The sequence below is a fragment of the Podarcis bocagei genome (assembly GCF_964188305.1).
Source record: "Podarcis bocagei genome assembly, chromosome: 3".
Taxonomy (NCBI): domain Eukaryota; kingdom Metazoa; phylum Chordata; class Lepidosauria; order Squamata; family Lacertidae; genus Podarcis; species Podarcis bocagei.
Genome location: NC_138127.1, coordinates 20,502,828 through 20,530,582, shown reverse-complemented (window position 1 = coordinate 20,530,582; position 27,755 = coordinate 20,502,828). Strand labels below are relative to the sequence as shown.

Sequence of the window (27,755 nt, the reverse complement as noted above, 5' to 3'; positions counted from 1 at the left end):
GTAGAACCAAATTTATTCAGAAACTGATACACACAAGATTTTATTACGTATTTGTACTTCACTGGATTTGTTCATTATTGATGCAGTTTTAACACTCAGGGAAGTGAACACAGGAACTTGGCGGAATTGCTTCTGAGCCTACATTGGACATCAAGAATTGGGCTGCTGTAATGCAATCAGGCAAAGGAGGCCACACACCTGATCACCAGTATTGTTATATCATGTTTCACAGGACACTGATGACTTCTGACAACCTAGGAATAATGTAAACCTTAAGAGAGCATGCATTCTTTCTTTGGAATGCTGCTGTTTCAGGAGGATATTATGAAGAATAGATGAACAGTTTTAGCAGGACATGTATTGCTGAAGTGACGTTAGGTACCTATTGACCACTTTGCCAGTTGGCCTATGTAATGTTCTGCTACTGTCCAAAGAAATAGACCCTGAGGTCTGTTCCAGGAAAGTGTTATTGCAGAATGATGAAATTCCTTTTAGATATTAATCATACCTGCAGTGTAATATCTTTCATTCCATAGATCACAGTAATTTCTATTCCCTGTCATGGATCAAACCTGATTCTATTTTCTCTTTGTCACTGAACAAGAGATTGAATTGCAGTCTTTATTTTCCCATTTCTTCTGTCCATAAACCACCCTCTTGGCTTATTACTCCATCATGATCTCTGAATTTTTAGAAACCTTGCACGACTGTCTCCAGAATTTGACTCAACTGTCGCAGGAGCTGTCTCTAAATCAACTCACTGGAAGGTGTTAAACTGCAGTGGCATCACAAATAATGCCTTGGTGTGCTTGGATGTGCTTCTAGTAACGGCACTAAATTTGCCTTCATTTGCCATCCGTGGGGCCCTGAAGCCTCCAAACTAGCTCAAAAGAAGAAGGCTTTTCAGTTGCATTTATCTGGGTCCTGACATATATCTGTTTTCATACGTTGACAAAATGGAGATGGGGTTGCTGAAATTCACTTCAGCAAATCAATGTCCACCGTATTTTGGACATTTAGTATAACCTATATAAATCAATTTATTTGAAATGGGTCACTATTCTGTAACTTGCGTTCTTAAAATACAGTAATTATTGCCATTCAGCCTTGAGCACATCCAGTCTGGGTATTGCTTTTTCCAAATGAAATTTATTTGCCATTTCTAGTTTTCCCCTGTGAATGTTGCTCCTAGACTACTCACTCACCCTCATGTCACTGTGCTAATCATTCACGACATCTTCTGCTTTAGGCCCACCTGCTTTCCTTTCAGTCAGCTGGAGCTAAATCTCTTCCCCAACCCGATTTAGCACACAAAAGACGACAACGAGGCTTTTATTATGGCAGTTGCATCTCACTCCTGGCTGTACGTGAGGGTTCCGGTTACGCTATGGAAAGCACGCAGACATAAGACTAGTCATTGTGAAAAGGATAACACCGTCACATCTCAGTGCCTGATATCTGTAAGCAGAAGTGTGCTGCTCTTCTGAATTTCTAATTGTGAGGCTTGCTTCTTGGGGCTTGACAAGGTTATTTTTGACACTGGTGATTCACCATTTCCAGCAGACTGAGTAACCACCACTAGAAGTGTGGGCCTGGTTATACATTGTGACTAACAAGAAAGGCATGAATTCATGTAACACCAAATTAGACATGAAATACTGTAATGCTGACAACCTGTAACCTTTACAGAGTGCCAGCTGTCATGCCGTTTAGAGCATGGCTTGTTCAGAAGGAACATCTCGCCCCTCTTGTCAAATTTGATCCTCTTTCCTCCACCCCTCTTAATATTAAAGAGCGTGGGCATAACTAGCTCACAGTGCTTCTCATTACATGTGGCATTTTCACTGAGGGAAGGAATGTATGCTACAGTGCTGATACCAATTTGTGGCTATTGTTTTTAACACTTGATTGGAAGCCGCCCAGAGTGGCTGGGGAAACTCAGCCAGATGGGCGGGGTATAAATAATAAATTATTATTATTATCATTATAATGTGGGTTTGCAGTTTGCTGCAATCCATCCATAATGGCATGCCTAATCAGTGCCCTAGCGGGAAATGTGGACCCACCCACCCACCCATCATACAAGGCAACTGCGTCGCTCTTATCACAACAAATGAGCCCTTGTTTCTCTTTTTTGCACTAAGCTCAGTGACAAAATGTTCTGTTGACAAATTCTTCTGGCATTTCTGAAGTTTGGTCTCCTGCTATCAGTGGGCTATTGTCAGGAGTGCGTGCAGGAGCCAGGCCCTGTGACCGGTAGGGCTTCACAGGACTGGGGTTTTCCTAAGTTTGTTCTGAAGAGGCAAGGTGAGGCTGCACAGGTGAGGCCGATTGGTAACGCACAGCACCTGGTGGCAGGAGCCGGGAAGGGATGTAAGGTCAGCATTTCCCTTTGGCTCTTTGCCACCACAACACGTTTCCTACCTTGCTGCGTTTGGCTTCTTGACTCCTTGCTTACTGATTCTCAGACCCTTTTCTTGACTCCTTGCTTCCTGATCCTTAGACCCTTGGCTTCTTGACTCCTGGTTTTCTGACCCTCGGACCCTTGGCTTCCTGACTCCTGGCTTCCAGACTCTCGTTCCTGCTCCCACCCCGCCGTCTTGCCCCCGGTCCTGACGTCCTCCGCCAGGACTTTGACCTCCTGTAAAACAGACCGTGACAGCTATATATATAGTAACCAAGTTTGGACACTCCTGATTCCATATTCTTATGTTAGCTTCATTGTCACATCCTGCCATCTGCAATAATCTCTTTACTTGCAAAATGCCTGTCATAATGACAGTGGGAGAAAGGCCCTTGATATGCCACGTAAAGCACATTGCAGTAATCCAGTCTAGATACCAAAGTGGTGCCCCATAGCTATTTTCAGGAAATGACCTTGGAAATAGGACTGGAACCACTGGAACCCAACCTCCACCTCCTTGAAGATGCTCCAGAAGAATACCATGGTCAAGAGTACTAAAAGCCACTGAGAAAGCAAGGAGGACAAGCAGGGCCCTTCTCTTTCTCCTGATAAAATATAATCCACTAGGGTGACTAAGGCAGTTTTAGTGCTGTGGCCAGACCTGAAGGCAAACTGGAATGGATCCATTTAATGAGTTTCTTCCAAGCATGCCTGAAGCTGGACAGCCACCAGCTTCTTGAGCACCATGTCTCACTAGGCTACCCTGTCCCACCCCCTGGTCACCTAGGCATAGGTATAACATTCAAATATACACATAAAACTCATTGCTCATTGAATGGCATGGTGGCACTGTGATCCAAACCCTAGCCAGCAAAATGAAAGGCTTAAGAGAGAATTTGCAGCCCTGACACTCATGCAAGGTGAGGAGGAAGGGAGAAGCAGGAAAATTTCTGACCCAGCCTAGGTCTAGTGCAGCACCGGTTCTGGTCTCATCAAGTGGTAGCAATGGATTCGGCTCAGGGCTTCTTGCTGACTGCCTTGAAGGGGTAGAGAGAGGATCACACCTGCAGGTGAAATAATGTTCTGTACTAGACTCCACAGGTGGATGGGCTGGGTGGAGGAGTGACTACAGCCTAGCATGAAGGGGAGTTGGCTAGCAGCCTCAGTTTTAAGATTTTGAGAGGAAATTGATTGTGCTAGTTGAATTTATCATATATCCATTGTGGATTGTCTAGGGGTGCAACAGGCACATTCAGTAGCTGGAACAGGAAGATGTCATCTTACTTCCACCCTGAAGAAGTTAGAGGAGAGTATTGCCTAAACCACTAGGTGGACAAGTTCAGTAGCTCTCGTTAGTTGATTATAACAGTTTCTTTAAAAAAATGGTTCAGCTGCTTTCTTTAGCATAGCAGTGCAGCTAAACCTCCAGAACTTCCATGCAAAAGTTGCTAAAAGAGAATCTTCCTACAGTTCTTCTGTAACATCCTATTACAAAATAGGTAAACAACACTGAGACGTATTATTATTTTGCTGCAAAATGAGCATATTCTAGCGAATACGTAAATTGGATGTAATTTAGTATAATGATCAGTTTTCTGAAGATCATTTCCCTGATTGCTGAGTTAATCATGTCCCTTTTCATAATCTTAGTAAATTGGGGTGGCGAGATTTTGGTGAAAACACCTGGGCATCTCTCACATAAAATGTATGTATTCCTATAGGGGGGAAACTCCTATAGCAAGAACAATGTATATTGATGATGTATAAAAGGGGGGGGCACACACTCAGCATGGTATAGCTATTACTGTCATTGTCACTATCATAATTTATTAGAAAATAAAAGTTTTTAAAAGTGATTTGACAAGATAAGAACAGAAGAAACAAAAACAGTTTTAAACCAGTTTTTTTTTTTAATGAACATTTCCAAATACACAAAATGCTCATCCTGTGACATTTCTAATTGGGAAATGTCAAAAAAGGGTAAAGGACCCCTGACAGTTAAGTCCAGTCGCAGACAACTCGGGGGTTGCGGCGCTCATCTCGCTTTACAGGCCGAGGGAGCCAGCGTTTGTCCGCAGTTTTTCCAGGTCATGTGGCCAGCATGACTAAGCCGCTTCCGGCGCAATGGAACACCGAAATCAGAGCAGTGCACGGAAACACCATTTACTTTCCCGCTGGAGTGGTACCTATTTAGAGCAGTGCACGGAAACACCATTTACTTTCCCGCTGGAGTGGTACCTATTTATCTACTTTTTGTCTACCACCCCCTTAAAGATGAGCACCACAGTAGGAGGCAACTTGATTACCAAAGCCCGAGTAGACTAAAAGGTCTTAGCCTGGCCTTTAAATATTGACAATGGCACCAAGAACATCTCCCTTGAGAGAGCACTTCACAGACAAGGAGCAACCACTGAAGAGACCCATTCTTGTGTGGTCAACCTCCACACCTCCCATGGGTGGGGCACATTATATGATTCAGGTGGGTTTGTTGAACACTGTTGTTGTTTTCCTGTTTTCCTGTTTTTGTTGCTTAGCAAATATGCGAGCACATCTACATGCTGCTGCATCAGCAAAGGAGCACGCAGAACACGTGTGGCAGCAACAAATATTAGGAAAGCAAATGTTGAGGCAGGAGAAGAATAAAGGTGAAGGCAGGTTTCCTGCTAATGGCTGAAAGTAGTCATCTTATGTGATTGCCAAAGGAATGCTGTGCTTTCATTTGTATAACAGACCCCCAATGGAGCTCCCCCTCTTCCTCTCCTGCCACCTGCCAGTCCCCTGTGCAAATAGCCTCGAATTTTTTTCCAACAGGGTTAGGAAACCCTCCTGAGCAGATTGTGGGGCATTCATGTGCTAAGGGGAAGGAGAAGTCCAATCAAATGAGTGGAAATCTGCTTGTGCAATGTTGGATACACTCCTGTGTCTTTTAGTGTGTGGCTTTAACTAAAAAGATTTTTAAAAATTGGCAAACCTACTTAATTTTGCCTAGTTTTGCAATGGACCTTTTCAACCAAAAGTTACTTTGCAATAAATACCCCCCCCCGCCCCCAAAAAGTGCATAAAAGGCATATACAAGTGAATATAGTATTTTTAAAACATGTACAGTGGTGCCTCGCAAGACGAAAAGAATCCGTTCTATGATTCTCTTCGTCTAGCGGTTTTTTCGTCTTGCGAAGCAAGCCCATTGAAGGATTAGCGGATTAGCGCTATTAGCGGCTTTTAGCGGCTTATCTGCTGATCGGATCAGCTGATAAGCGGCTTAGCGGCTTAGAAAAAGGGGGGGAAGGGGGGAAAAACCCGCAGGAACTCGCAAGACATTTTTGTCTTGCGAAGCAAGCCCATAGGAAATTCGTTTTGCGAAGCACCTCCAAAACGGAAAACTCTTTCGTCTAGCGAGTTTTCCGTCTTGCGAGGCATTCGTCTTGCAGGGCACCACTGTATTACAGTTTTTTAGCTGTGGTAAAATGTACTGCCAAGTAAATGTGCTTAGAGTTGTGCTGTACTTTTTAAAAAATAATAATAATGCATGATTCCCCCCAACATATGGCTTATGCATATAATATCTAATAAATTAGATAAAGTTGATGAAAAACAAGCAATGAACATGCCGTATAATTGCTATAGTATACCGTATTTTTCACACCATAGGACTCAGTTTTTCCATCTTAAAAACTAAGGGGAAAAGTCTGTGCGTCCTATGGAGCGAATGCAGGGGGGGAGGCAAGCAGGAAAAGCCCCCAAGAGCCACACACAAGTTTTGCGTGGCTCTTGCGGGCTTTCCCCAGGAGGGAGAAGGGACTGACGCGGCCAGTCAGTCCCTTCTCCCTCCTCTAGAAAAGCCTTGCGCAATCTCTCCAGCCACGGGAGGCTACACAAGGCTAAAGAGGAAGCCCGGGCAGTGAGCGCGATCCATCCCGCTCGCTGCCCGGGCTTCCTCTTTTGCCTAGCACGCCTCTCCAGCCGCGGGAGGCTGCACAAGGCTAAAGAAGCCAACTTTTAAAAAATCTCTCTATCTCTACCTCTTTTTCTTTTTTCGTCCTTTCTCCACCCCCTTATTTTCCTCTGGATCAGTGTTTTTATCTAGATTAACGTTTTAGTTTGGAGGGGGGAAATATTATAAAAAAGGAAACTTTGCAGCTTTTATTTTAGTATACAATAAAAACAGATTAAACAAAACACAAGAGAAGGAACTAGCATAGAAGAAGAAGAGAAAAGGGAAAGAGGGAGGATACAAAGCCATTTACCAGAGGTAGATCTTAACCCTTGCCTCACCTGGGAGCTTCTCTGGGCAGGAATTCCCTCGGCTTAAGTGGGGTGAGGGAAGTGTGGCAGGTAGGGGGGTACCTACCTAGACAGTGAAGCCACATGTCTCTCCAATGAAAATTGGGAGTGGGCATTGTGTGAAGTGGCTGTGGATCTCCTGCCGCAGAAGTGTAGGACTGTATAGAGTTGGGAGGGCCACCCGAGGGTCATCTAGCCCAGCCCCCTCACAATGTAGGAATCACAGCTAAAGAACGCCAGGCAGGTGGTCCCCCAACCTCTGCTTAAAAGCCTCCAGTGGTGGAGACCCCCAACAACTTCCGAGGTCACAGAATTCAGGGTTGGAAGGGAACCCCAGGAGTCATCTAGCTCACCTCGTCACGGGGATTCGAACCGCCGACCTTCTGATCGGCAAGTCCTAGGCTCTGTGGTTTAACCCACAGTGCCACCCACGTCCCCTCTCAGATTAAGTGACATCAAATCTAAAACTCACTGGCTGGAACTCTTAAAGAGGCCAAGTGTCTAATTCATTAGCCAATTAGTAAAGGCCAGGGAAAAGTGAAGTATTTGTACATCAAATATGTGTATTCTGCACCATAGGCAACCAACAGACATCTCAAACAACTAATCAGGAGTGTACCTTTCAGCTCCCCCCGCTGAAGTGGAGTGATTACATTTTCTGCCAAATTAGGCCTCTGATGTGTCTTCAGATGACACTAAGTATGCTTATGAACTTGTATGCCGAAGTAGTTACCAGCGCATAGGGAACCCAAATCTGTTGCTCAGTCCATTGCTTCTGCTCTGGATATTAAAGAAAATACTACCTTTAATGCTAAAGCAGATTGCAGCAGCTGAGCATGAAGTTATATCAGTAAATTCTCATGAAAACGTAACGTACATTGTTCTGGATGCACAGCTATTAGGAGACAAGGAACAAAATGAGCATTGATTGGCTGCCACCACGAAAGTCTTCTGTTTATCATCCATACATTTCCCACTGCTTAGGGAATTATTCTGAAAATGTCAATCTGTGTAGTCAAGGTTACCACCTAAAGGCTAAAGCATAATGCTATGCATGTGCAGGAAATAAAAGGAGGCTAATTGTTTCCAAGGGCCTCTAAACACAACAGAGCACATAAGTCGGTTAGGCCTATCCTGTCTCTGGTAGATTGTCAGCACTCCGTGGTTATGTGATTATATGCTAATGGTCAAGCAACTGACCCTTAAAAGCAGATCAAAGAAGAAATGAGCAAGCCCATTCACTATCATTTCAGAACAACGACTTACATTAAAAACAAAACAAATCAAACCATGTTGCATTTTTTGTGGAAGGTTGTCCTTGAATCTGAGAGCTGTGCGCAAATGTAGCATGTTCAGTATGTTGCTCTGCTTGTAACTGTATAGTTTTCAAAAGAAAAAAACCCACACGCAGACAAGCAATTCTATCAGTATTGTTAATTTTGTGGTCTTCTTCACTTAGTGAGCCCAACAATGTTGCCTGAGGCTTACTAGATGCATTTAAGACATATGCCTGGTTCAGCAAACGCCATTGCCATGTGTTCTGGCAGTCGCCGCAGTGTCCCGTTGCACCAGAAGCAGTTTCATCATTCTGGCCACATGACTCAGAAAGCTTTCTATGGACAAATGGCTGGCTCCCTCAGCTTGAAGTGAAATGAGTGTTGCACCTCATAGTCGCCTTTGACTGGACATAACCATCCAGGGGTCCTTTATCTTTACCTAAAAATTACAGTTGTTGTGGCCAGGCATGCCAACTCTAGTGAGCTAATGTGTCTCCAACCCCCTCAGTCTTTGTTGGAAAGGGGCTAGGCCCCCTCAATGTTGAGGGGGCCCAGCACACATATGCAACATCACGCGCGGTGAGCGTTGCATGTGCAGCTGGCTCCTCCAGAGTGCTCAACCTTCTCCAGACAACACAATGTCACACACGCCACGCGCTGGGTCCCCTCAATCTGGCACCTCTGACTGAAGCTCTAGGCAATGTCTATCAAGGTGGGTTGTGTTGTTTTTTACTGTCAGTAGCTCCATACAAACCTTGCCAGGTCACAAACTTCCTGACAGCCTGCATACACTCGTAATGCAATTTTATGGAGGCTACAGAGTGACTGATGAACTGAACCTCTATGTGCCATTATCACCCAAGACATGGTGATATTAAAAGCCCAACACCTATGTTGCCATACGTCCAAGGGGATATTGAGTCACCGGTGAAGAATTTCAGATGTGAGGCTTAGCAGTTATATGACAGACCAGTATTTTATTTTTGAGAATATGCTGAGAGAGATATTACTGAGCTCTTGTCTGTTGAATCAACAAACAAACAAACAAAAAACAGCTTTGGGAAGTATGCTTATCGTGATCCTTGTGAGCCTTTAATTGTGCCGACTTTATGATAATACTAACAAATGCCACTTTGTACAAGATGACATTTCATACAGAGAAGTAATTTCTTTGTTGGTGTTTGCATAAATCTGGCATGTAAAATCTCGTGTAACAAATGCACAAAAGTCTATTTTGCAATTTGCAGGATAACCTCACTCTCCTGGTATTTTAAGCACAGGTGCAAATATAATCCAACCATAATTCAGTACCTTCTTATTTTGTAAGTCCTGGTGAATTTCAGTGGAACATTTTCAGTGGAAGAGTTTTGAGCACACAGTGGAAGAGTTGGGGAGTTTGCTGATCTTTGTCTGGGTTGTGCCTTTTTGTAGTTTCCACTCAGCCTTGTGTGAAAAGAGGTGAGGGACAACCAAAGAACTTGACTAATAGTTCTTACCCACCAAATACAAATATCTAGATAATCTTGACATATTAGAGATATCCTCTTTTATTTTAATGCTGCACACCATGGGTGCTGGAAATAAAAGTTTGCAAGAGAATACATCAAAAAGTTTCTTGAAGTGATAAGGATCACATTGTTCATACCACCACTTTTCAGATTAAAGGACAAATCTAGCCCTAAGATGCTCCATAGGCAGTATTTGACATTTAACTTAAATCAATGTTTAAAAAATTATCACCCTACGTGAACCAAACTCTGTTGAATGCAAATATTTCTAGACTTTTTGTCCCCATTTCTGGCAAAGTTAGTCACTTTTTCATCTTGTTGCTGCAAGGCAAAGTTGTGACCTGTGAAGTATTATGCTGTGTAAAAACAGGGCAAATATATTTACCTCCAAGCTGACCTCGCACTTCAAATTTCACCCCTCCATACAGCAACCATTTAATTTGATTTAATATCACTAAGCTAAAATAATTCCTTGCAATAAATTTGTAAATGACCCCAAAATACAAATTCTAAGCCTTTAGAGTTGGCCATTAACCTGTAATAAATCTTTCAAAGATGAAATCAATAGCATATTAGGTTCAACAACCTTATCAGCCGGGTTTTATTCAACACGTATATGAGAAAGGAAGTTAAAAACTTGCTCCCACTAATATAGTGAGGCACATGGCAATGGAGTGCTGGAGATGGAATAAAAGGTACACTAGTTTTAAAGGGAAATCTACCCTCCCCATTAAGAGGGAGGGAACAGACACCTAGGGTGGGGAGAAGAGGCTGCGCAAGTAGCTAGTCCCAACCCTTTGGGGTGTCGTGGAGTCCTTGTGCCTGTAAATATGACCACTTTTAAGCTTCTAATGAGTTGGATTGGTTGGTATGAATTAATTTAAATTAGGACAGTCTGGCACAAATTCGGACTCATGATACTTACAAGGATCTGAATGGTCTGGCACCTACAGAGGGTCCAGGAAGGGAGGAAATGTACACAAGTTCCCTGGGCCCATTTCTTCTCCTCTTGGTCAAAACCATCTTATTCACCCTCTCATTTTCTCCCAGAAAATGGTGGTGGTGATAAGGAGAAGTGCTAGATGCAGCTGCCCAATTGCTTATTTGCTCTGTGCATCACAAACAACCAGGCTGTTGCACTGAAGAACTGGGAAAAGGAGCAGCTGGTCACAGAATCCCTGAAGGAAAGAGAGAGTGTTGTCCGAGGGCCTTCCACACCTGCAGCTGGTATTGAAATCAGTCCTCTCCTTCAGTCAGGAAGTGGGGATTGGCCACCCCTTTGTTTTCCACAGAGAGCAAAAACTAGGAATTTTATCATGTTTGGCTTGGTGGATCACAACTTGTGTACACCTAAACAAGATCAACATACTGGTTGCTGCTTAAGGTTAAGTGCATGATGCAATGAATTAACTGATTACAACCCAGTTATTGACAAATCCCCTTCTGCCAGCCCTTCAGAGGATGGAGCTTTCCTTGCTCTGATGATGCCCCTTTCCTGTCAGAATTCTCTATGGATCTCATGGAGTGCCAGGGAGAAGGAGGCACCTGTCTGATCATACAGTATGCCAGTCCATAAGCACCCTCACTGTGTTTTATAGGCAAATACACATGGCTAGCAAGGTCCAAGCACACAACAAGCTCATTTGTATGGTAATTCTCTTGTCTTGAGGACATTTTTGAGACTTGGCTGATAAAATGAACACAGCAAGACAGCTCCCTTCAGGCACGACTTCTATTAACTATTGTTTAACTGTTTCCTGGGGGATTAGTCTGTTGCAGCAAAAAGAACAAAGTGCCTTGTGGCGCCTTGAAAGACTCAAGACCTCAGCCCCATAATACATTTAAAGCACTGTTATACCACTATAATAGACATGGTTTCCCCCCAAAGAATCCTGTGAACTGTGGTTCGTTAAGGGTGCTGAAAGTTGTTAGAAGATATCCCCATTCCCCTCACTAAGCTACAATCTCCAGAGTTCCCTGAGAAGAGGGATTGTTAAATGACCCTGCTTTCATTTGGGCACCAGGTTAAAACCTGGTTATTAGTGTTTAATGATAGCCTCACTTTGTAGTGACTGCAGCTTGTGCTTTAAAAATATTTATTGCCTACCCCCATCCCTCACTACTGAACTGTAGTTGGATTTGTACCCAGCCCTGAAAATCTTTGGCTAGGGGGTGGGATATATAGTATAAACAAATACATATACATTCCACCCAGTAATATTGCATTCTTTCTGATTATTGATTTAAAGGGCTGTCTTTCATTCATTTTCTAACTTTTCTTTGTTGTCCTTGCTGCACTGAGGTGATTTTCTGTCCTCTCTCATTTGCTGGCTCACTTTGATGCTAAATGTTTGCTGTTTCTTGCAGAAGTTTCTGTGGAATGAAAGAATTCCAATTAAATGTCTCTTGGAGCATTTTCCTCTCCATCCCAATCACCCACCCTGATGCTTGCGCTATTTCTTCCAGCTCTAACTTTAATGAACATAGTGGACCTAATGGCGTTGTAATCAGTTGATGCTACTACTTAACTCAGTTTGAAGCCCTGAAACGGTGAAAGGGGGGGGCATGTTTGTTTTCTTTGCAGGGTTTGCAATAAGGTGGTTGTCTACTTGGAGACTTGCAGGAGGTGTGGTTGTAATATAATGCAATAAAATAAAGCCAACTTTGTTCTTATAAGACCCGTCTATAAATTTTCAGTAATTGCACAATTAATATAGTAACTTTTCCCCCCCTTAAGTTTCTTATACTCATGAAGAGCAGAAAGTATTTTATGATTATTATTGATCTGTAGGAATTAAGATGGTTCATTAGGATGTTTTCATAATTTTTCAGTGCACATTACTAAGTTATGTACAAGTTTCTTGCAAATTTATTTGCAGCAATCTTTTGACATTTTTGGAAAAATAAATGTACAAAGGGAACAGATGACCTAAGAGGGAGAGCTTGGTGGCAGAGCTGATTTGATGCTCCTGCCACTATGCAGCACACTGAGCTCCCTACACTTCCCCCTCACCTTCTTGGTAAGCAGCAGCAACTTGCTGTGTTAGGAAGCCAGGAGAGCAATGGAGCCCACCTGCATTACCCCACCAGCCCCTACTGGTGGCACTTCTGCTGATAAGGTCCTACTGTGCATGTTGTGCGTGATTTAACTATAGGCTCTTTCACACATTACATGGAACAGAGGCACAATCTGCTTCTACACATGTGCAAGTGTTTGTGCAAAAGACGGTTTACAGACTGCACACCTGTTGAATGTAATGTGAACTATATGTAGGCTTGTTCACATTTTGAACATGGGTGCAAGCTCTCTCTACACATGCATAAGTGTTTCTGTGAAAGAATGTATACTTGTTCATTCATACAGCTCGGTTATTTGATGCCTAGGTACACAGACTGCACTTATTTACCATTATATGTGAATTATTGTACATGTGTACAGCTCAACTATTTGTGTAAACAGGTGCATAGATTATACACTTGTTGAATGTAGCATGTGGACATTTCTTAATACCATAGAGTGATTTGATCACAGAAATAATGTATGGGCAGGTCCTGCTCTCCGAAAATTCCCTTATCCAAAAATAAGGAATTGTACCAAAACTACACTACAAACATGGCTGAGTCCGATATCTGAACAGCTGGAGTTTCCTCACTTTCGTACTTGTTTCTGCTTTGCTGGTCAGTGGCCACCATTTTTGGACAGAAACCATGGAGAGAGGGAGGTGTGAAAAAGACTGGACAAACCAGAGAGCAGGGGAGATCAGACAAATCAGTTTTTTCCTTTGTCTCTGTTTTGCTGGTTTGCTGCAGCCATTTTAGGAAGAAATCATGACAGGGGGTGGGATCATGAATTGGAAATGTTCCCATAGGAAGTAATGCAAATTGTAAGCTCATTATGTGAATGCTTGCCTAATGAACAATTTCCTGGGAACACACTGTGTTTGGTAAGCAGGATCTGCATGTATAGTGAATATCCTTTTTGGATAGCCTTTTCTTCATGGGAAGGCAGGCTGCTCCATTGTGCAGTGCTTAAAGTCCCTATATTTTTCTTTCATTTACTCTCACAACATCAGTGAGAGCCTAGCTGCTATCGATGCACATTTCGCAAAGCCTGGAATGTTACCCCACATAAGTGATTTTAGTTTTCTGATGTGCTAGATTGAATAGAAGGCAATTCTTGTTAGTCTAGGTACTTCAGAGTTCAGGATTAATAGCAACTCTGTAAATTCAGAGTTTCTCAAATGACCAGAGGCCAAATGTGTTAGATCAGGATCTTTAACTATATTGTCAGAGTGTTTTTCCCTTCCCATCAACACCACTTCAGGTCCCCCTGCTTTTCTTAAAGCTGGCTGCTCTCCCTCAAATACAAATTTACTTCAGGCATTGTGACAACTTAGTGACAGTATTGATTGTGGCTTCCAAAACTCCCCTAGGAGGTTTCTTCCAGACATTGAAGAATAAGGACCTTACAAGTGAGGGAATTGAAAAACCAAAGGCAGCTCTGAACCAAAATAGTTGCAGCGCGGCTGCTGTGTCTTACTCTGCCAGTGCTTTGAAAGCATGTAAGCGGCAGTGCTTTCATCAAATGTGGCGTGATTTATGGGGAGCTTAATCCTGACATCCCAGTCATATTCTCAGCTCTTGCTATCAGCCAGCCAGCCAAGGGTGCTGGAAGTGAGGCTCTGGCACCTTAAATGGCCAAAGAGTGTGGCCTCTTTGCATGCATGGTTATGGGTACTGGTCATATCACTGGCATATTCAGGTAGGTCTGCAGTGACCCCTCCTCTCATTTCTGAAACCTGGAGAACCACAACCAACCAGTGTTGACAATACTGAGCTAGACGGACCAATGGTATGACTCAGTATAAGAACAGCTTCCTATGTTCATATGTACTAGTGTCATTGGAAGCACAGAGAGGAGGGCAAGGTGTGCTGCCAAACTAGATAGATTTAAAGTAGCAACAGCTCATTTGCAAGGGCTAGTAGTAACAAGCCTTGACTTGGACAATCTCACCCATGCTGATGACAGTTCTGCCCAGTGCAGCTGAGCTAGTAGGAGGGCTGGTGTAGGTCTCTCTCTCTTTCCTCTTTAATATATAGTATATGTTTTCATGTCTTCAAACTAAGGTATTAAAACATGGATGATGGCAGTACTACCTGTGTGTACACCAAAAGGCATCTCTTAGTGATGCACTTCACAAGGGATACAGATGTTGGAGAGCCTGTTTGCAACACACATCAACAGTAATGCAGTGCCACTGTCCAATACCGCCGTCAGGACAAAACGCTGGAGGGGATTTCAGAAGCTGTAATGGCTTCTGCAATTCACCGTTAGCGTACACCAAGAAACTTAACTTGGCTCTGCATAACTGCAGAAAGCTCCCTGATCCAGTGAGAGAAAAGTGTTTCCACTGTTGGTTGGGTTAGGTGCTTTCTCAACTTTGCAGAGAGTTTTACATGACCTACACTCTAATCTTTCCTTGTTGCTTTACTAAAACTTTGCGTAAAAGCCTAGTTTGTTAGGGTTTGTTTTTTTGTTGTTTTTTGGCAGGGTGGTATTGGGATTGTTCTGAGGTCTTGTCATTCACTCCATGCCTAAGGGTCATACCAATATACCTACCATAGACAGCAGATTGAGACAATTTAAAGTCCAAAGCTTTAGGAGCAGTGCTTTTGTTCCGGGGCGTATTCAAAGGTATGCAGTTACCAGCACCTCTTTTTTGTTGTTGTTGTTAAGAAGTGTGGCATTTACTGTAACAACTTCATAGTGAGTACTGGCACCTACTTTTCTAGAGAAAAAGCACTGGTTGAGGCAGCTAAGGGAGGAATCCACTTGGTGGTAGTGGTGATAACAAAGTGAAGGAGTTGATTGCTTTGTTTTCCTCTCTTCTCCCTCAGAGGTACAGATTACAGCCCATGCCATCACAGGTGGTCAAAGCATTTATTTATTTGAATAGTATGGCTTTCCTGTTGCTCCTTACAAGTGACTAGGGCTATGCCAGCGAATTCCTCCAACGAAGCTTGTAAACACGGTAGAAAAAAAATGCTTTCCTGATTATGTTTGTTTGTTTTGTGCCAGGGCTGACTTTCAGCTCCCATTCCCAGTGTGTAAACATTGTGTAGCTGGCTGACTATACTGTTGCCAACCTGTTTAGGTAGAATGTTGCCTGCTCACAAGCGAGCCGCATGTATGGCCTGGAGCTTGATTGCCAGAGAAGAATGAAGCAAAAAGGCAGCCGAGCTATGAAAGTATAACAACAGTTTGTGTCAGATTTGTGACTGCTGCCCCACCCCAACAGAGACAGTTTTATTTCTTAAGTAAGGTATGATCAGTGCTCTTTTCTAGACCAAAAAGTGCTGGGACGCTTCTCCCTCAGAAGAACCACCCCAGAGCCCAAAGAGGATATCTTTGGGCTTGGGTGGGGGTCTCCTCACGAGTCAGAGGCAGCCTGTGTCAGGCTCTGTTCGCACGGCTGCCACATGGGCAGGCTACTACTTTCTCCCAGGAAGAAGAGGCAGTCTGTGTACGCCCCCTGCCTGTGCAGAGGCAGCTGAGGCACGGCTTCTTCATACTGCTCCACTGAGGCGCATACGGTTGTCTGCTGGTGGCAGGGGGAGTAAGGAACAACGGCAGTTTCACTCATGATATACCAACAGGTGACGCCGCCATTATGCTGTGGCCCTCATACTGGGGATGTATCGCCCAGGCCAATTGCTGAGAGTGCTCAGCTGAGGCAAAGAGGGGCTTCCGTGTCTCAGCTGAGCAGCTTAACAAGCTCCCACTCACCCACCCATCTCTCCTGCTCACGAGAGCAGGAGCAGCTGGGAGCTTGCTCAGCTGAGGCGCAGCTTTCCCACACATCAGCTGTTAGCTGGGAGGCTGAAGAGCCTCAGCAAAGCGCTGCTGCTGCCTGAATAACCTCCCTCCCTCCAATTTAAATGAACTGTTGTGTTTCAGGATTATAATTGGTATGGGCAACAATTCACTTACCTCCATGTTAAATGCAAATCCCACTGGGGTTGATAAGAATTTAGCAACCTAACTCTGCATATTTTCTGTTTTGGTCTTTCCTTCATTTGCAAATTATTTGTCATTTCCAAATAATCATATTAATATATGATATATTGACTGTATCTTGATATATGTATAAATATGTACACACACCCCCACACCCCACACCCCACAATTAGGAACATAAAGTTTAGAAGTGACTCCCATCCAGGATGTCAAAAACTTGTATTAAGGCAAGATGTTTCAGAGGCCAGTTATTCCATGTAAAAATTAAGCTGTGAATAGTAATGCTACCCAAGTTTTTGGGAAAGTAATTTTCAACTCTCTCCCCCCCCCCCCATTTCATTATAAATCATTTCCCAATATTCTTCTACCTTTTTACATGCCCACCACATATGAAAAAAGTTCCCTTAATTTCTTTACATTTCCAACACAAGTCTGATTCTACTTGATACATCTTTGCCAACCTACACAGAGTTAAATACCATCTATGAATCATTTTCAAATAGCTCTCTTTCAGTGAATAACACACAGTAAATTTTAGGTCATTTTCCCAGAGTTTCTCCCATTGGTTTAGATCTTTAACTAGCTCATCTTTTGTTTCCCATTCTAACAAAAAGTTATACATTTTAGACTAAAGTTTATCCTTATTCTGTAATAATTCCTTTTCCAATTGTGAGCTTTGGTCTAAGAATGCATTTTTTTTAAAAAAAAAATCTAACTTAAACCTGCATATAAGTGGTGGTATTGTAACTAATCTGTGACTTGACTCCTTCAGTCTTCCAATCAAGTGCAATTCATATTGTGTAGTGGCATCTAAAAGGTCAGTTGTGAGCTCACAAATTTTTTGCTAAAAAAAATTTCAGGCTTTAATTTAAAATAGCAGGATAGTGCAAGCCCAGCACTGAGCATGATGATGATTAATGATACTACAAAAATTATCCTCAACAAGAGTAAATTAGTAGATTTGAACTCACCACCCCCAATTCTCAATACTCAGACCTCCACCTTGTACACGAGATGCTCCATTAGCTGGGCTAATGTGAAAGGAAGAAATTGTGTCTCTGTAAGACTATATAGTAAGGGAACTTGATTCCCCCCCCCCCATGATAGATCTAATCAGATATATTCATGATTTCCTTAATTATGGCAGTTTATTCCAATTCATTTAGTGTTTTTTGTAAGAGCTGCACTTGTTGAATTGCAGAGAGAGAAAGTTGTAGCATGTGAGAGATCATGTACACAATTCCTAAAACAATTCCTGATTAATATTAGCACAGCAGCTAATTATAAACTATGAGATATATATGCAAGTGTGACAAATTGAAAGTCCAATTATATGTGTGTGTGTGTGTGTGTGTGTGTGTGTGTGTGTGTGTGTGTGTGTGTGTATGGATATGGGAAGAGAGTGCCATTATGACCTCATCAAAGCATGGGAAGTAGGATGAAAATTGTTTGCCTTAGGTTTGGAGCGTATATGCAGTGGGATAGCCAAAGACCAGAGAGATAGAGTAACTGTTCTTTTGAAGTCCCATCCCCTGCAAGCTTGACACTATAGAAGGATTTTCAACCCTCTGATGTACAGAAGTGAATGACTTCAAAAGAAAGTATTTGGAGTTTGTGCAGGTGAAGCAGATGCTCAAAGGGAGAGTATTGTGGAGCTCGACTTCTTTGTCTGTATACTAACAACATTTTATCCCCTCTTCTTTACAACAACAGATCAAGAAAGCCTCCTACTGGAATTTGATTTATATATGTAGAATATCTTCCTATTGCTGGCCTGCGGGGGAGAAAGTAGCTAGTTTGGCACACAAGAGAGCATACAGATATGTTTTCTATACACTAAGCCCACAATTTATGCCCAGTTAACTTGTGCACATTCAGCTTTACATGTGTGGCAAATCAATAAATAAATATAAAGGGGTGGAAAGCAGGCAGAGTTCCAGGAAAAATGATTTGGTAATCCCATCCACCATTGAACCCAATGGGTTTTGACTATGCACAATTTTTGCTTTAGGTGCAATCCCTGGCATGTAACACCCACCTAAGTTGTAGGCTTACTGTACATCATACATAAGGTGTTTTTTCCCCTCTGTTGTGTGGGGTGCTATATGAAGCACATCGTGTCCATACATACAGAAATATGTATAAAATCAACAACATTGGGATTATTTACATGTTGTCTGATATGATTTAGCAATGTGTTAATGAGGTAACTTGAAGAATTTTCCCAGGGAATGAAGAAATGTGCTTACCTGCATCTCAGTAAAATACATGGAGATCTTTGGAATCATGCTGATTCTGTACATCTAGTTTACTGGCATCTGTCGTGGAATCATGGGGCAGGATTCAATTCATGAGTGCTGTCATCAGTGGTAGTGCTATAAGGATTGTATTTTGCTTCAGCCAGGCTCTACGACATGGTCCAAATTCAGGGTGTGCTTTTGGATGGTATGATTTAAGTTAGAGGATGAGAAAAGTATCTGCATCTTCGGGGTTCTCCTGTCATGCAAAGTGAATGCAGCATGTGAGCAAAGGATACACATCATGCAAACTAAAATTGTCTTTTTCTGTGTGCTTAAGTCATTGCTTCGCACGCTGCCCAGGAAATGTGGGAGTTAATACTGGAGTTAAAGCACTTGCAGGGATGCTGAAAAGACCAGTGAGGCTGAACTCCATGGTGACAACAGGGCCCAATTCATATATTCCCAGATTAGTTTACCTATGGCTTCACAGTGTCTGGATCCCACACTGCTCTAGAAATTATCTCTGAAGTTAGGTGTCTTAAATTGCTACAGGGTGGACATTAGAATATGAGTAGTTTGCATCACTGCAGCCTTCTCATATACTAGTGTTGCTTCCATGTTATTTTTGCACTTAAGAAACTCTGCTATGCTGCTGTAGTTTAATTATATACATCTAGGCTAGAGCTGCAGGCTTAAATGCATACAATGTCTGCCCCCACCATATATAAATAAATAAATAAATATTTTTTTAAGTACATAGTGTTTTGATTTTACTGTTGTCTTTATGTGTGTCCCCCGCCCCAGGCAACCAGTGCGAAGTGGATATAGATGAATGCGTTTCAACACCTTGTCTCAACAATGGAAGCTGTGTCGATGGCATCAGCTACTATAAGTGCTACTGCCGAAGTGGTTTTATTGGAATAAACTGTGAAACAAATGCTGATGAATGTTTGTCAGCGCCTTGTCTTCATGGAAGGTGGCTATTTTCATCTTTTACTATTATTACCCATAAGAAAAGAAGGGGAAGGGGAAGAAGAACTAGCAACATTTAAAATTTAATGTCAGGGAAGGTTGCTGAAGATACTTCTAATTATGCTGTTCCATAAAGTAAAAGTACAGCCACAGTTAAAGGATGACAGATGTTGCCAGTTTAAGCTAATGCAATATAGTGGGTACATTATCTCATTTCTTCTTTCATTCGAGTGCAATAACATAAAGTAATTTTCAATAACTGTGCATTAATTAGACTTTAATATACTTGCAAGGAGTTCTTCAGCCTTTGCATGCGAGCAGGTTGAAAGAGGATTCTTCTTTGGAGCGCAAGCATATGTGTGGGGGTTTAAAATACTCAGGAACAAAGAACATAAGAAGCTTCCTTTTTCCAAGTTGGACTATTTGTCTAGCCAACTCAGTATTTTCTGAAAGGACTGGCAATGGCACTCCAGGGTTTCAGCCCTACCTGCGGATACCACTGATTGAACCTGGAATCTTCTGCATGCAAAGCAGATGCTGTACCAAAGGGTGTTTGGTCATGACACAATACAGTTATAGGGACAGTTTCTATTACGTTGAGTGGAGTACATACAGGATTAGCCTGAGATTTGTGTATGAATACAATGGATTAATGTGAATGGTGCTGTGTTGTGCAAGTGTGGCAAGTGACCTGGATGTTCTCTTTCAGATGCATTGACCTCATTGATGGGTATCGGTGCAACTGCGAAGCGGGGTGGACCAGTTCAAGATGTGAAATTGACGTTAATGTAAGTCTTCTCATTAAAGCAGAGGCCATTTGCACACACGAACCCATAAAATATCAAAGCTTTTTACAAAAGAAGTACGCCCTGGGTTCTCAACACCGAGGAGGTGGCAAGGTTACAAAAGTTTCAGTAGTCTGGTCATCAGGGGCAACCATATTATTAGGTCCAGTGCCTCAGGGGGAGAAAGGCTGCAGTGTTTTACCAGTGTGGTGTAGTGGTTAAGAGCGGTAGTCACGTAATCTGGGGAACCGGGTTCGCGTCTCCGCTCCTCCACATGCAGCTGCTGGGTGACCTTGGGCCAGTCACACTTCTCTGAAGTCTCTCAGCCCCACTCACCTCACAGAGTGTTTGTTGTGGGGGAGGAAGGGAAAGGAGAATGTTAGCTGCTTTGAGACTCCTTAAAGGGAGCGAAAGGCGGGATATCAAATCCAAACTCTTCTTCTTCTTCTTCCATTCACTACAAAGTGCAGGAAAAGCATTAAGACTCAAAGGACTGATCTGCAGAGATGGTGCCTAAAGGGAACAAAGTGCATGTTCCAGGTCCTTTCACAGTAGCTGCCTTCAGCATAAGGGTTACATCCACACAGTGCATTTTTAGTTCATGACCAAAGAATCCTAGGCATTACAGTTCACCCCTCACTGAGCACCCTTAAGCCTAAGCTCCCATGATTCTTTTTTTTTGGGGGGGAGCCATGTGCTTTCAATGTAAGGTGTGGTTGTGACCAGAATGTGTCACTGAATTCCAGTTGCTGTTGGCTAGCAGTGGATGAGGACTGTTGATTTCAAGTCCTTCTTTTGAGATTCTTTGAGCCGCATGGTTAGCCACAATAGGAAACAGGATCCTAACTTAATGGATTGTTTCAGTTTCCTGTTTAAAGGATTAATTGACTCAATATGTAGCACATTTGTGCTAGAAAACCTTTTGTTATAATTGTTCGTAGGGATATTGTAGTGCTTGCTATATGAAACCATTCAGTAATTTGATAGGTCACTGGGGATTTACATTTATACTCTATTTACTACCTGCAGTCAGAGCTCTGTATTCTTTTGAACTTTTCCTATTGCTTTGGATGTTCAGTAAGCATGTCAGTGAGTCGACCATGTCACCAGAGCATAATATGAACTAATTAGCTGTTTTAATTCATCATATTCCTGATGCCATGCGTCTTGTAGCATACCACAAGTTCAACATTTAGATCTTGAAAACAAACAGTTGTTCCTAGACTCTTTTTGAGTGCCATTAGCAAAGTGAAACATATCAGTAGTGGCTGGTTGTAACTGGGGCTGGTGGCACACAGGGCAAGGCAGCTTACTAGTAAACAGAACCAGGATAAACCATAGGCAATAATGAACACTGCATTGCTGCTATCCTACTGTGTGTCTTCTCGCACTTGTGGTCTGAATACAGTAGCTTGACCAGGTTTGACCGGATGCAAGCAATGCAACCAGGTAAAATCAAGTTTCTTTTCTCCATGACAGCTCCTAATAATGAATTTAAGAAGTGCTCCCTTTTCTTTGTTATTGTTGTGGCTTTTAGTTTACTGTGCCCCACCCCCAGATTTACATTTTAATTGTTTATATTCTTCTTCTTTTTTTGTAAACTTCCCTGGGAATATCACTGAAGAGTGGTATAAAAATGCATGATAAATATTCATACTGGCCCAAGTGGTTTCACCGCATTCCATCTCAGAAGGTAGCTAGTTATATGAGGGAGGATGGAAGGACTCAGGAATCCTTAAGTGGTGTGACTCATCCCGGAAATGACAGTCATCTGCACAAGTTCTTCCACCTTGGCTTTTTTGTTACTCTTCAGAAATGTGTCCCTGTGTAATTATCTCCGGTTAATGTTTGTGACTTTTCTTTAGGGAGCCTGACTTATTTGATTTTCCATTCTCATTTGTTCCAAAAGAGGCATTAAATTTTCTGCAGACCTTGTAACTTAATTCATTAAGGAACAGATGCTGATTCCTTCTGTAGTACTAGCAGAACTGCTTTATGTTTGTGTTGTTTCCCAGATTAATGGTGCTACATTTGGGGAGCAGGGAGAAGACATTTAGATTTTCAAAAGAAAAGAGAATTTTCAAATGCAGTCTACGTTGCCTATGAGCACAAGTTTTTTCTAAAATTGCCAGTGTAGGAAACCTGTTCCAGGTCACAATCCAGGCTTTGTGGAATAGTAGAGATTCCAGCCCTTTGCTCCAGCTGTAGTAGTCTAGAATGGGCTAGAAGAATCAGGAGTAGCTGAACTGGGAGAACCTAGGCTGGAGGAGGACCTCCCCTTTCCACCTGAACTTCAGTCACTTTGGAAAGGCAGCAGGGATAGTGGATCTTTCCTCCAATCTTCCTGCAGACCTGGAAGCCCCAGCAGAGGCTGTGGAGCGCTTTGATCAGACATGGGAGGAATCTAGGTGGCAGTTACTGAACAGGAGTCTAAGCAGGAGAGTGCAGTCTTGTTGCTTATAACTTGACGCAACCTTCACAGATGGAAGGAGACCCACCCATTCCAACAGGAGTATATGCTTCCAAATATGATATTCCCACAAGGCAAAAGCTTGGCAGGAGGGGTGGGGAATTTGTTGGGACGTCTTTATTGCTTCTGTCAAGTTCTGAACTTCTTGCCATGCTCCTGAACTCCAGGATTGGGACTCCTGAACTCCAGGATTTGGACTCCTGAATACTACATCCACTCCTGAGCCTTACTTGACCAAGTAAAGATCTCTCTCTTACTTCCAAGTAAGGGCCTTTGTGAGTGTTGGGTGGAAGCAGCTGCCCACACTTCCTGATGTGAAAAAGCCCCATGGAAAGAGTTATCTCATGATATCTTTCCACAGGGCTTTAATCAAAGTGCATGAAGTCTAGCTACCAAGCGCCTGAAATTGGTGCACTTGCAGGTTTTGTTCTTAAAGGAAGTTCTTCCTTTTAACTCCTGTTCCCCTTTCCTCCCAAAAAGTATTTCTGCACTGGTTTCTTTAAAAGCAAAAATGGCTACACTTAAAACAACCACAATTAACAGCTGCTAGAAGCTTCTGTTGAAAGCCCAGCAAAGTGTGTCGTAGGGTCTTCAGGAATTGCTGACACCTGAGAAAGCTGCAGGGTACAGACCAGTAGAAAGGTTATTTGTAGAAGGAAGGAAAGGACACTCACAAACACCCCTTGTCCACCAAAAGCTCATCAAAATGAGAATTTTGCTTGCATTTTCCTTGCTCTTTGATAATTTTCAAATACATTTTCTCTTTTTGTGAATTAACGGGGAATAGTTTTTTTTAAAAAAACAAAACAAAACCATGGAAGAAATGTTGGGCACAACCCTAATATAAGAGAACAAAGCTGCAGGAATAGTTTGAAATGCTAACAAGCCACAGGGAATGCATGGAAAGAAATAAAAAGCACTCCTCTATTTTTGGCTAGCAAGCACAGAACACCTCTTAATTTCAAACAGCAGACTGTTCTTTTCTTTTCTTTTTAATGACTTTGAGTTTCCCATTAAGTATTTTCATTAATTTAGTGAAAGACTAATGTTCAAACTATAGGTTCAAATTCTTTGGCAGTATACAAAGTTTCCCATCCTTCCTATGGGATGTATAATTCAATTACTTTATGTAATGCTTTCTAATAAATCATCCTATACATCCCAGCTGGTTTGCTGATAGGAAAAGCATGTTGTTTTCACACCAGTCCCCTTGGGTTCAGGTATTTGCATTTAAGTAAAAGTAATGAGTATATCGGAAAAGGAAATCTACTTATCCTTGCTCTTGGTAAACTGAAAAGTGTTCACTAGTTTGGAGAAGTTAGCAATAACCCTCCACCCCGCCCCTTCAAAAACGAAGAACTGTACTTTCAGGTGACTTGTGTTGATTATCTCAAAAGCCTGGATGACAGCAATTAACAAACTTTATTGAAGATGAATGCATTCGTCAATCGGGGAGTGGAGGAATTCTGATTCATTTTGGCAATTACACTAATTGTGCTTTCCTGTAGTTTTGACACAGTAAAAGTTAATTTGCCACAAGGTTATGTTATGTAAATGTGCCAAGGTTTTCCATTGGATTAGGAGAAAGTATTTGTCACTATATTTATGTTATTATTTGAATAAGGATCAGTACGTTTGCTCTTATACATTTTTTCAAACTCTATCTTTTCAAAGCAATTGTAAAGAATTGCCCTCATCCAGTTTTCCATGTGAGAGAAGAAAAGGGAGCCAACTGCATGCTCACACAGCCCAGTTGCTTCTAGCATTATTCATTAAATGCATATCCTACCTTCTGTCCCAGGAGCTGAAGGCAGCATACAACATTCTTCTCCCTCCTCCATGTGAGGTAGGTTAAAGAAGAGGGAGCTCAGTGTCACCCAGTGAGCTTCACAGCTGAGTGAGGATTTTAACTGGAATCTTCAAAGTCCTCATCTGGCACTCTAACCACTATACAACACTACCTCTCAGTGGGAGAGCACTTGAGTCTTAGCCACACTTGCGAAGTGGATGTTGCTTTGGTGCTCCCACCATGCATCTTCTGAGTGAGACTGTAGGTGCTGGCTGCCTTCTTCTCCTTCCCAAGAGGCTATTAAGAGGACAAAAGGAAGTCCATCTGAGTGTTGCAGCAGACACTGACCCATTTATAGTTTCCTGGGCTCTTTTGCTACATACTTTCTTGGACTAGGTCCAATGGGCTAGATTCAGCTAATGGATCCTGCTAAAGGAAGCTCCCGCAAGGACTTTTGCTACAGCAAAGGGGCTTTCCCACTTTTCCTCCACCCATACTTCCAGAATTGTTTGATGGAATGTTTGTTACGGCACAATGTTGAATTCTTCCCAACTTTTTATCTGTATACAGTCATACCCTGGAAGTCAAATGGAATCCGTTCCAGAAGTCCATTCGACTTCCAAAACGTTCAGAAACCAAGGTGCAACTTCTGATTGGCTGCAGGAAGCTCCTGCAGACAATCAGAAGCTGCGTCGACATTTGGGTTCCAAAGAACATTTGCAAACCAGAACACTCACTTCCGGGCTTGCAGCATTTGGGAGCCAAAATGTACGACTTGCAAGACATTCAACTTCCAAGGTATGACCGTGTGTGTGTGTGTGTGTGTGTGTGTACCAAGATATGACAATCAAGAAATAGCTAAACATGTCATATACTCTTCCACTATTAACCATTGCTTCTGCTGCCTTGCCTTTTTCTTCAAACACTCCTAGTTCTCAGATACTGCATATTTAAATATTGTAGCAGATAATAATTTTGTTGAGCAGCATGACTAATATTCTTAGGAAAATGCAACAAAAATTCTTTTTGGTTTCTTGTTGTTGTTTTTTTGCCACCATTGATCAGTGGGTATTGGCTACTAATGCAGAAACAACTTTTTTATTTGCCATTAAATATCAACAACCTCAGATATGCAGATGACACAACCTTGATGGCAGAAAGTGAGGAGGAATTAAAGAACCTTTTATTGAGGGTGAAAGAGGAGAGCGCAAAATATGGTCTGAATCTCAACATCAAAAAAGCGAAGATCATGGCCACTGGTCCCATCACCTCCTGGCAAATAGAAGGGGAAGAAATGGAGGCAGTAAGAGATTTTACTTTCTTGGGCTCCATGATCACTGCAGATGGTGACAACAGTCACGAAATTAAAAGACGCCTGCTTCTTGGGAGAAAAGCAATGACAAACCTAGACAGCATCTTAAAAAGTAGAGACATCACCTTGCCAACAAAGGTCCGTATAGTAAAAGCTATGGTTTTCCCAGTAGTGATGTATGGAAGTGAGAGCTGGACCATAAAGAAGGCTGATCGTCGAAGAATTGATGCTTTTGAATTATGGTGCTGGAGGAGACTCTTGAGAGTCCCATGGACTGCAAGAAGATCAAACCTATCCATTCTTAAGGAAATCAGCCCTGAGCGCACACTGGAAGGACAGATCGTGAAGCTGAGGCTCCAGTACTTTGGCCACCTCATGAGAAGAGAAGACTCCCTGGAAAAGACCCTGATGTTGGGAAAGATGGAGGGCACAAGGAGAAAGGGACGACAGAGGATGAGATGGTTGGATGGTGTTCTTGAAGCTACCAGCATGAGTTTGATCAAACTGCGGGAGGCAGTGGAGGATAGAAGTGCCTGGCGTGCTCTGGTCCATGGGGCCACGAAGAGTCAGACACGACTAAACGACTAAACAACAACAACAATTCTAGTGTGATATATGAAATATTAAAATGTGCAGCATTTGTCACACAGTTGTTTTCAACTTCATTAAAATTTCTCTCATCCGATCTCAGCATTATACCCCACAGTATCCTCTGTACTATGTAACAATAACCCCGCCACAAGCTGTAAAATAGTAGCATATAATTAACAGCATATAATTAACACTGCATTTATGAAGTGAGTAAGAGATCACATATAAAGACATAAATGATGCATGCGGAACTTTAGTCTCCCTACCCCCCAAAAGCTATTTGGAACAGACTGAAAGTCCCCACTGGGCATGCATAAGCCATTCTGCATGCCATACAGAGCTCTTTGGATTGTGTCTGCTGAATGAATAAATGAGTAAATATCAGCTCAAGGGAAGAAAAATCTATACGGCTCCTCAGATGCGACGTTAATTTTGAAATCTTACCATATCTAGGTGATTAGAGTTGCTGATACCCTTTTAATCTCTGTTGTCTTGTTAACTCTTGCCCTGATCTAGCAAAGGAGATCTGTATGTGGTGTGGTTTCATTCTTCCACAGCGAAATCTGCTGCCTAGACTGGAAAATGGCAATCACAGCTAGCCTGAGGCATTTTGCTCCCTAGGCGAAGGGCAGGATGGAACCCCCCACCCATTCCATGCACAGAAGCTGTCTGGGGTGGCAGTTGACTCTTCAACCCTTGTAATAGGCCACCACAATCCTACACTATGTCTGTAGGATGGAAGGAGAAGAAATGGAAAGTCCCATTGTACTAACAGACTAGATGCTTGGAGCATTACAGTTAACCTTCACCATGTTACCATTGCTTTGAATAAGAACACTTACACTATGATTACTATCACTTGGAATGGCATAGCCAATACAATACACGGTTTCTGTTACTTTAATAGTATAGTTATCTGGGTTTCAGCTCCTCTCCCTACTGAAGCCTAAAGCCAGTTTTCCTGTAGCACGTCTATCCATTTAATACTCAGCTAGGCACTGAAGACTAGACTTGTAGTTTTCCTCCTCTCTCCAGATTTTGGCTTCCCTCAGGACTTCTGCAGCAGTCTTCCTCTGGTCCAGCAACCACTGTTGCCTCAGGTTCTTGA

The 27,755-nt window shown here is 42.5% G+C and overlaps 1 protein-coding gene across 8 annotated transcripts in view; it reads left to right on the top strand.

The window, feature by feature from the left end:
* The window catches only part of EYS (eyes shut homolog), a 537,363-nt gene that overhangs the window by 134,123 nt on the left and 375,485 nt on the right, over nt 1-27,755 (top strand). For all 8 annotated transcript variants that reach the window (XM_081187035.1, XM_081187037.1, XM_081187041.1 and 5 more), the window contains 2 exons: nt 19,533-19,704; nt 20,410-20,488. In XM_081187035.1, coding sequence (XP_081043161.1) covers nt 19,533-19,704; nt 20,410-20,488 — 251 coding nt within the window. The remainder of the gene's footprint in view (nt 1-19,532; nt 19,705-20,409; nt 20,489-27,755) is intronic.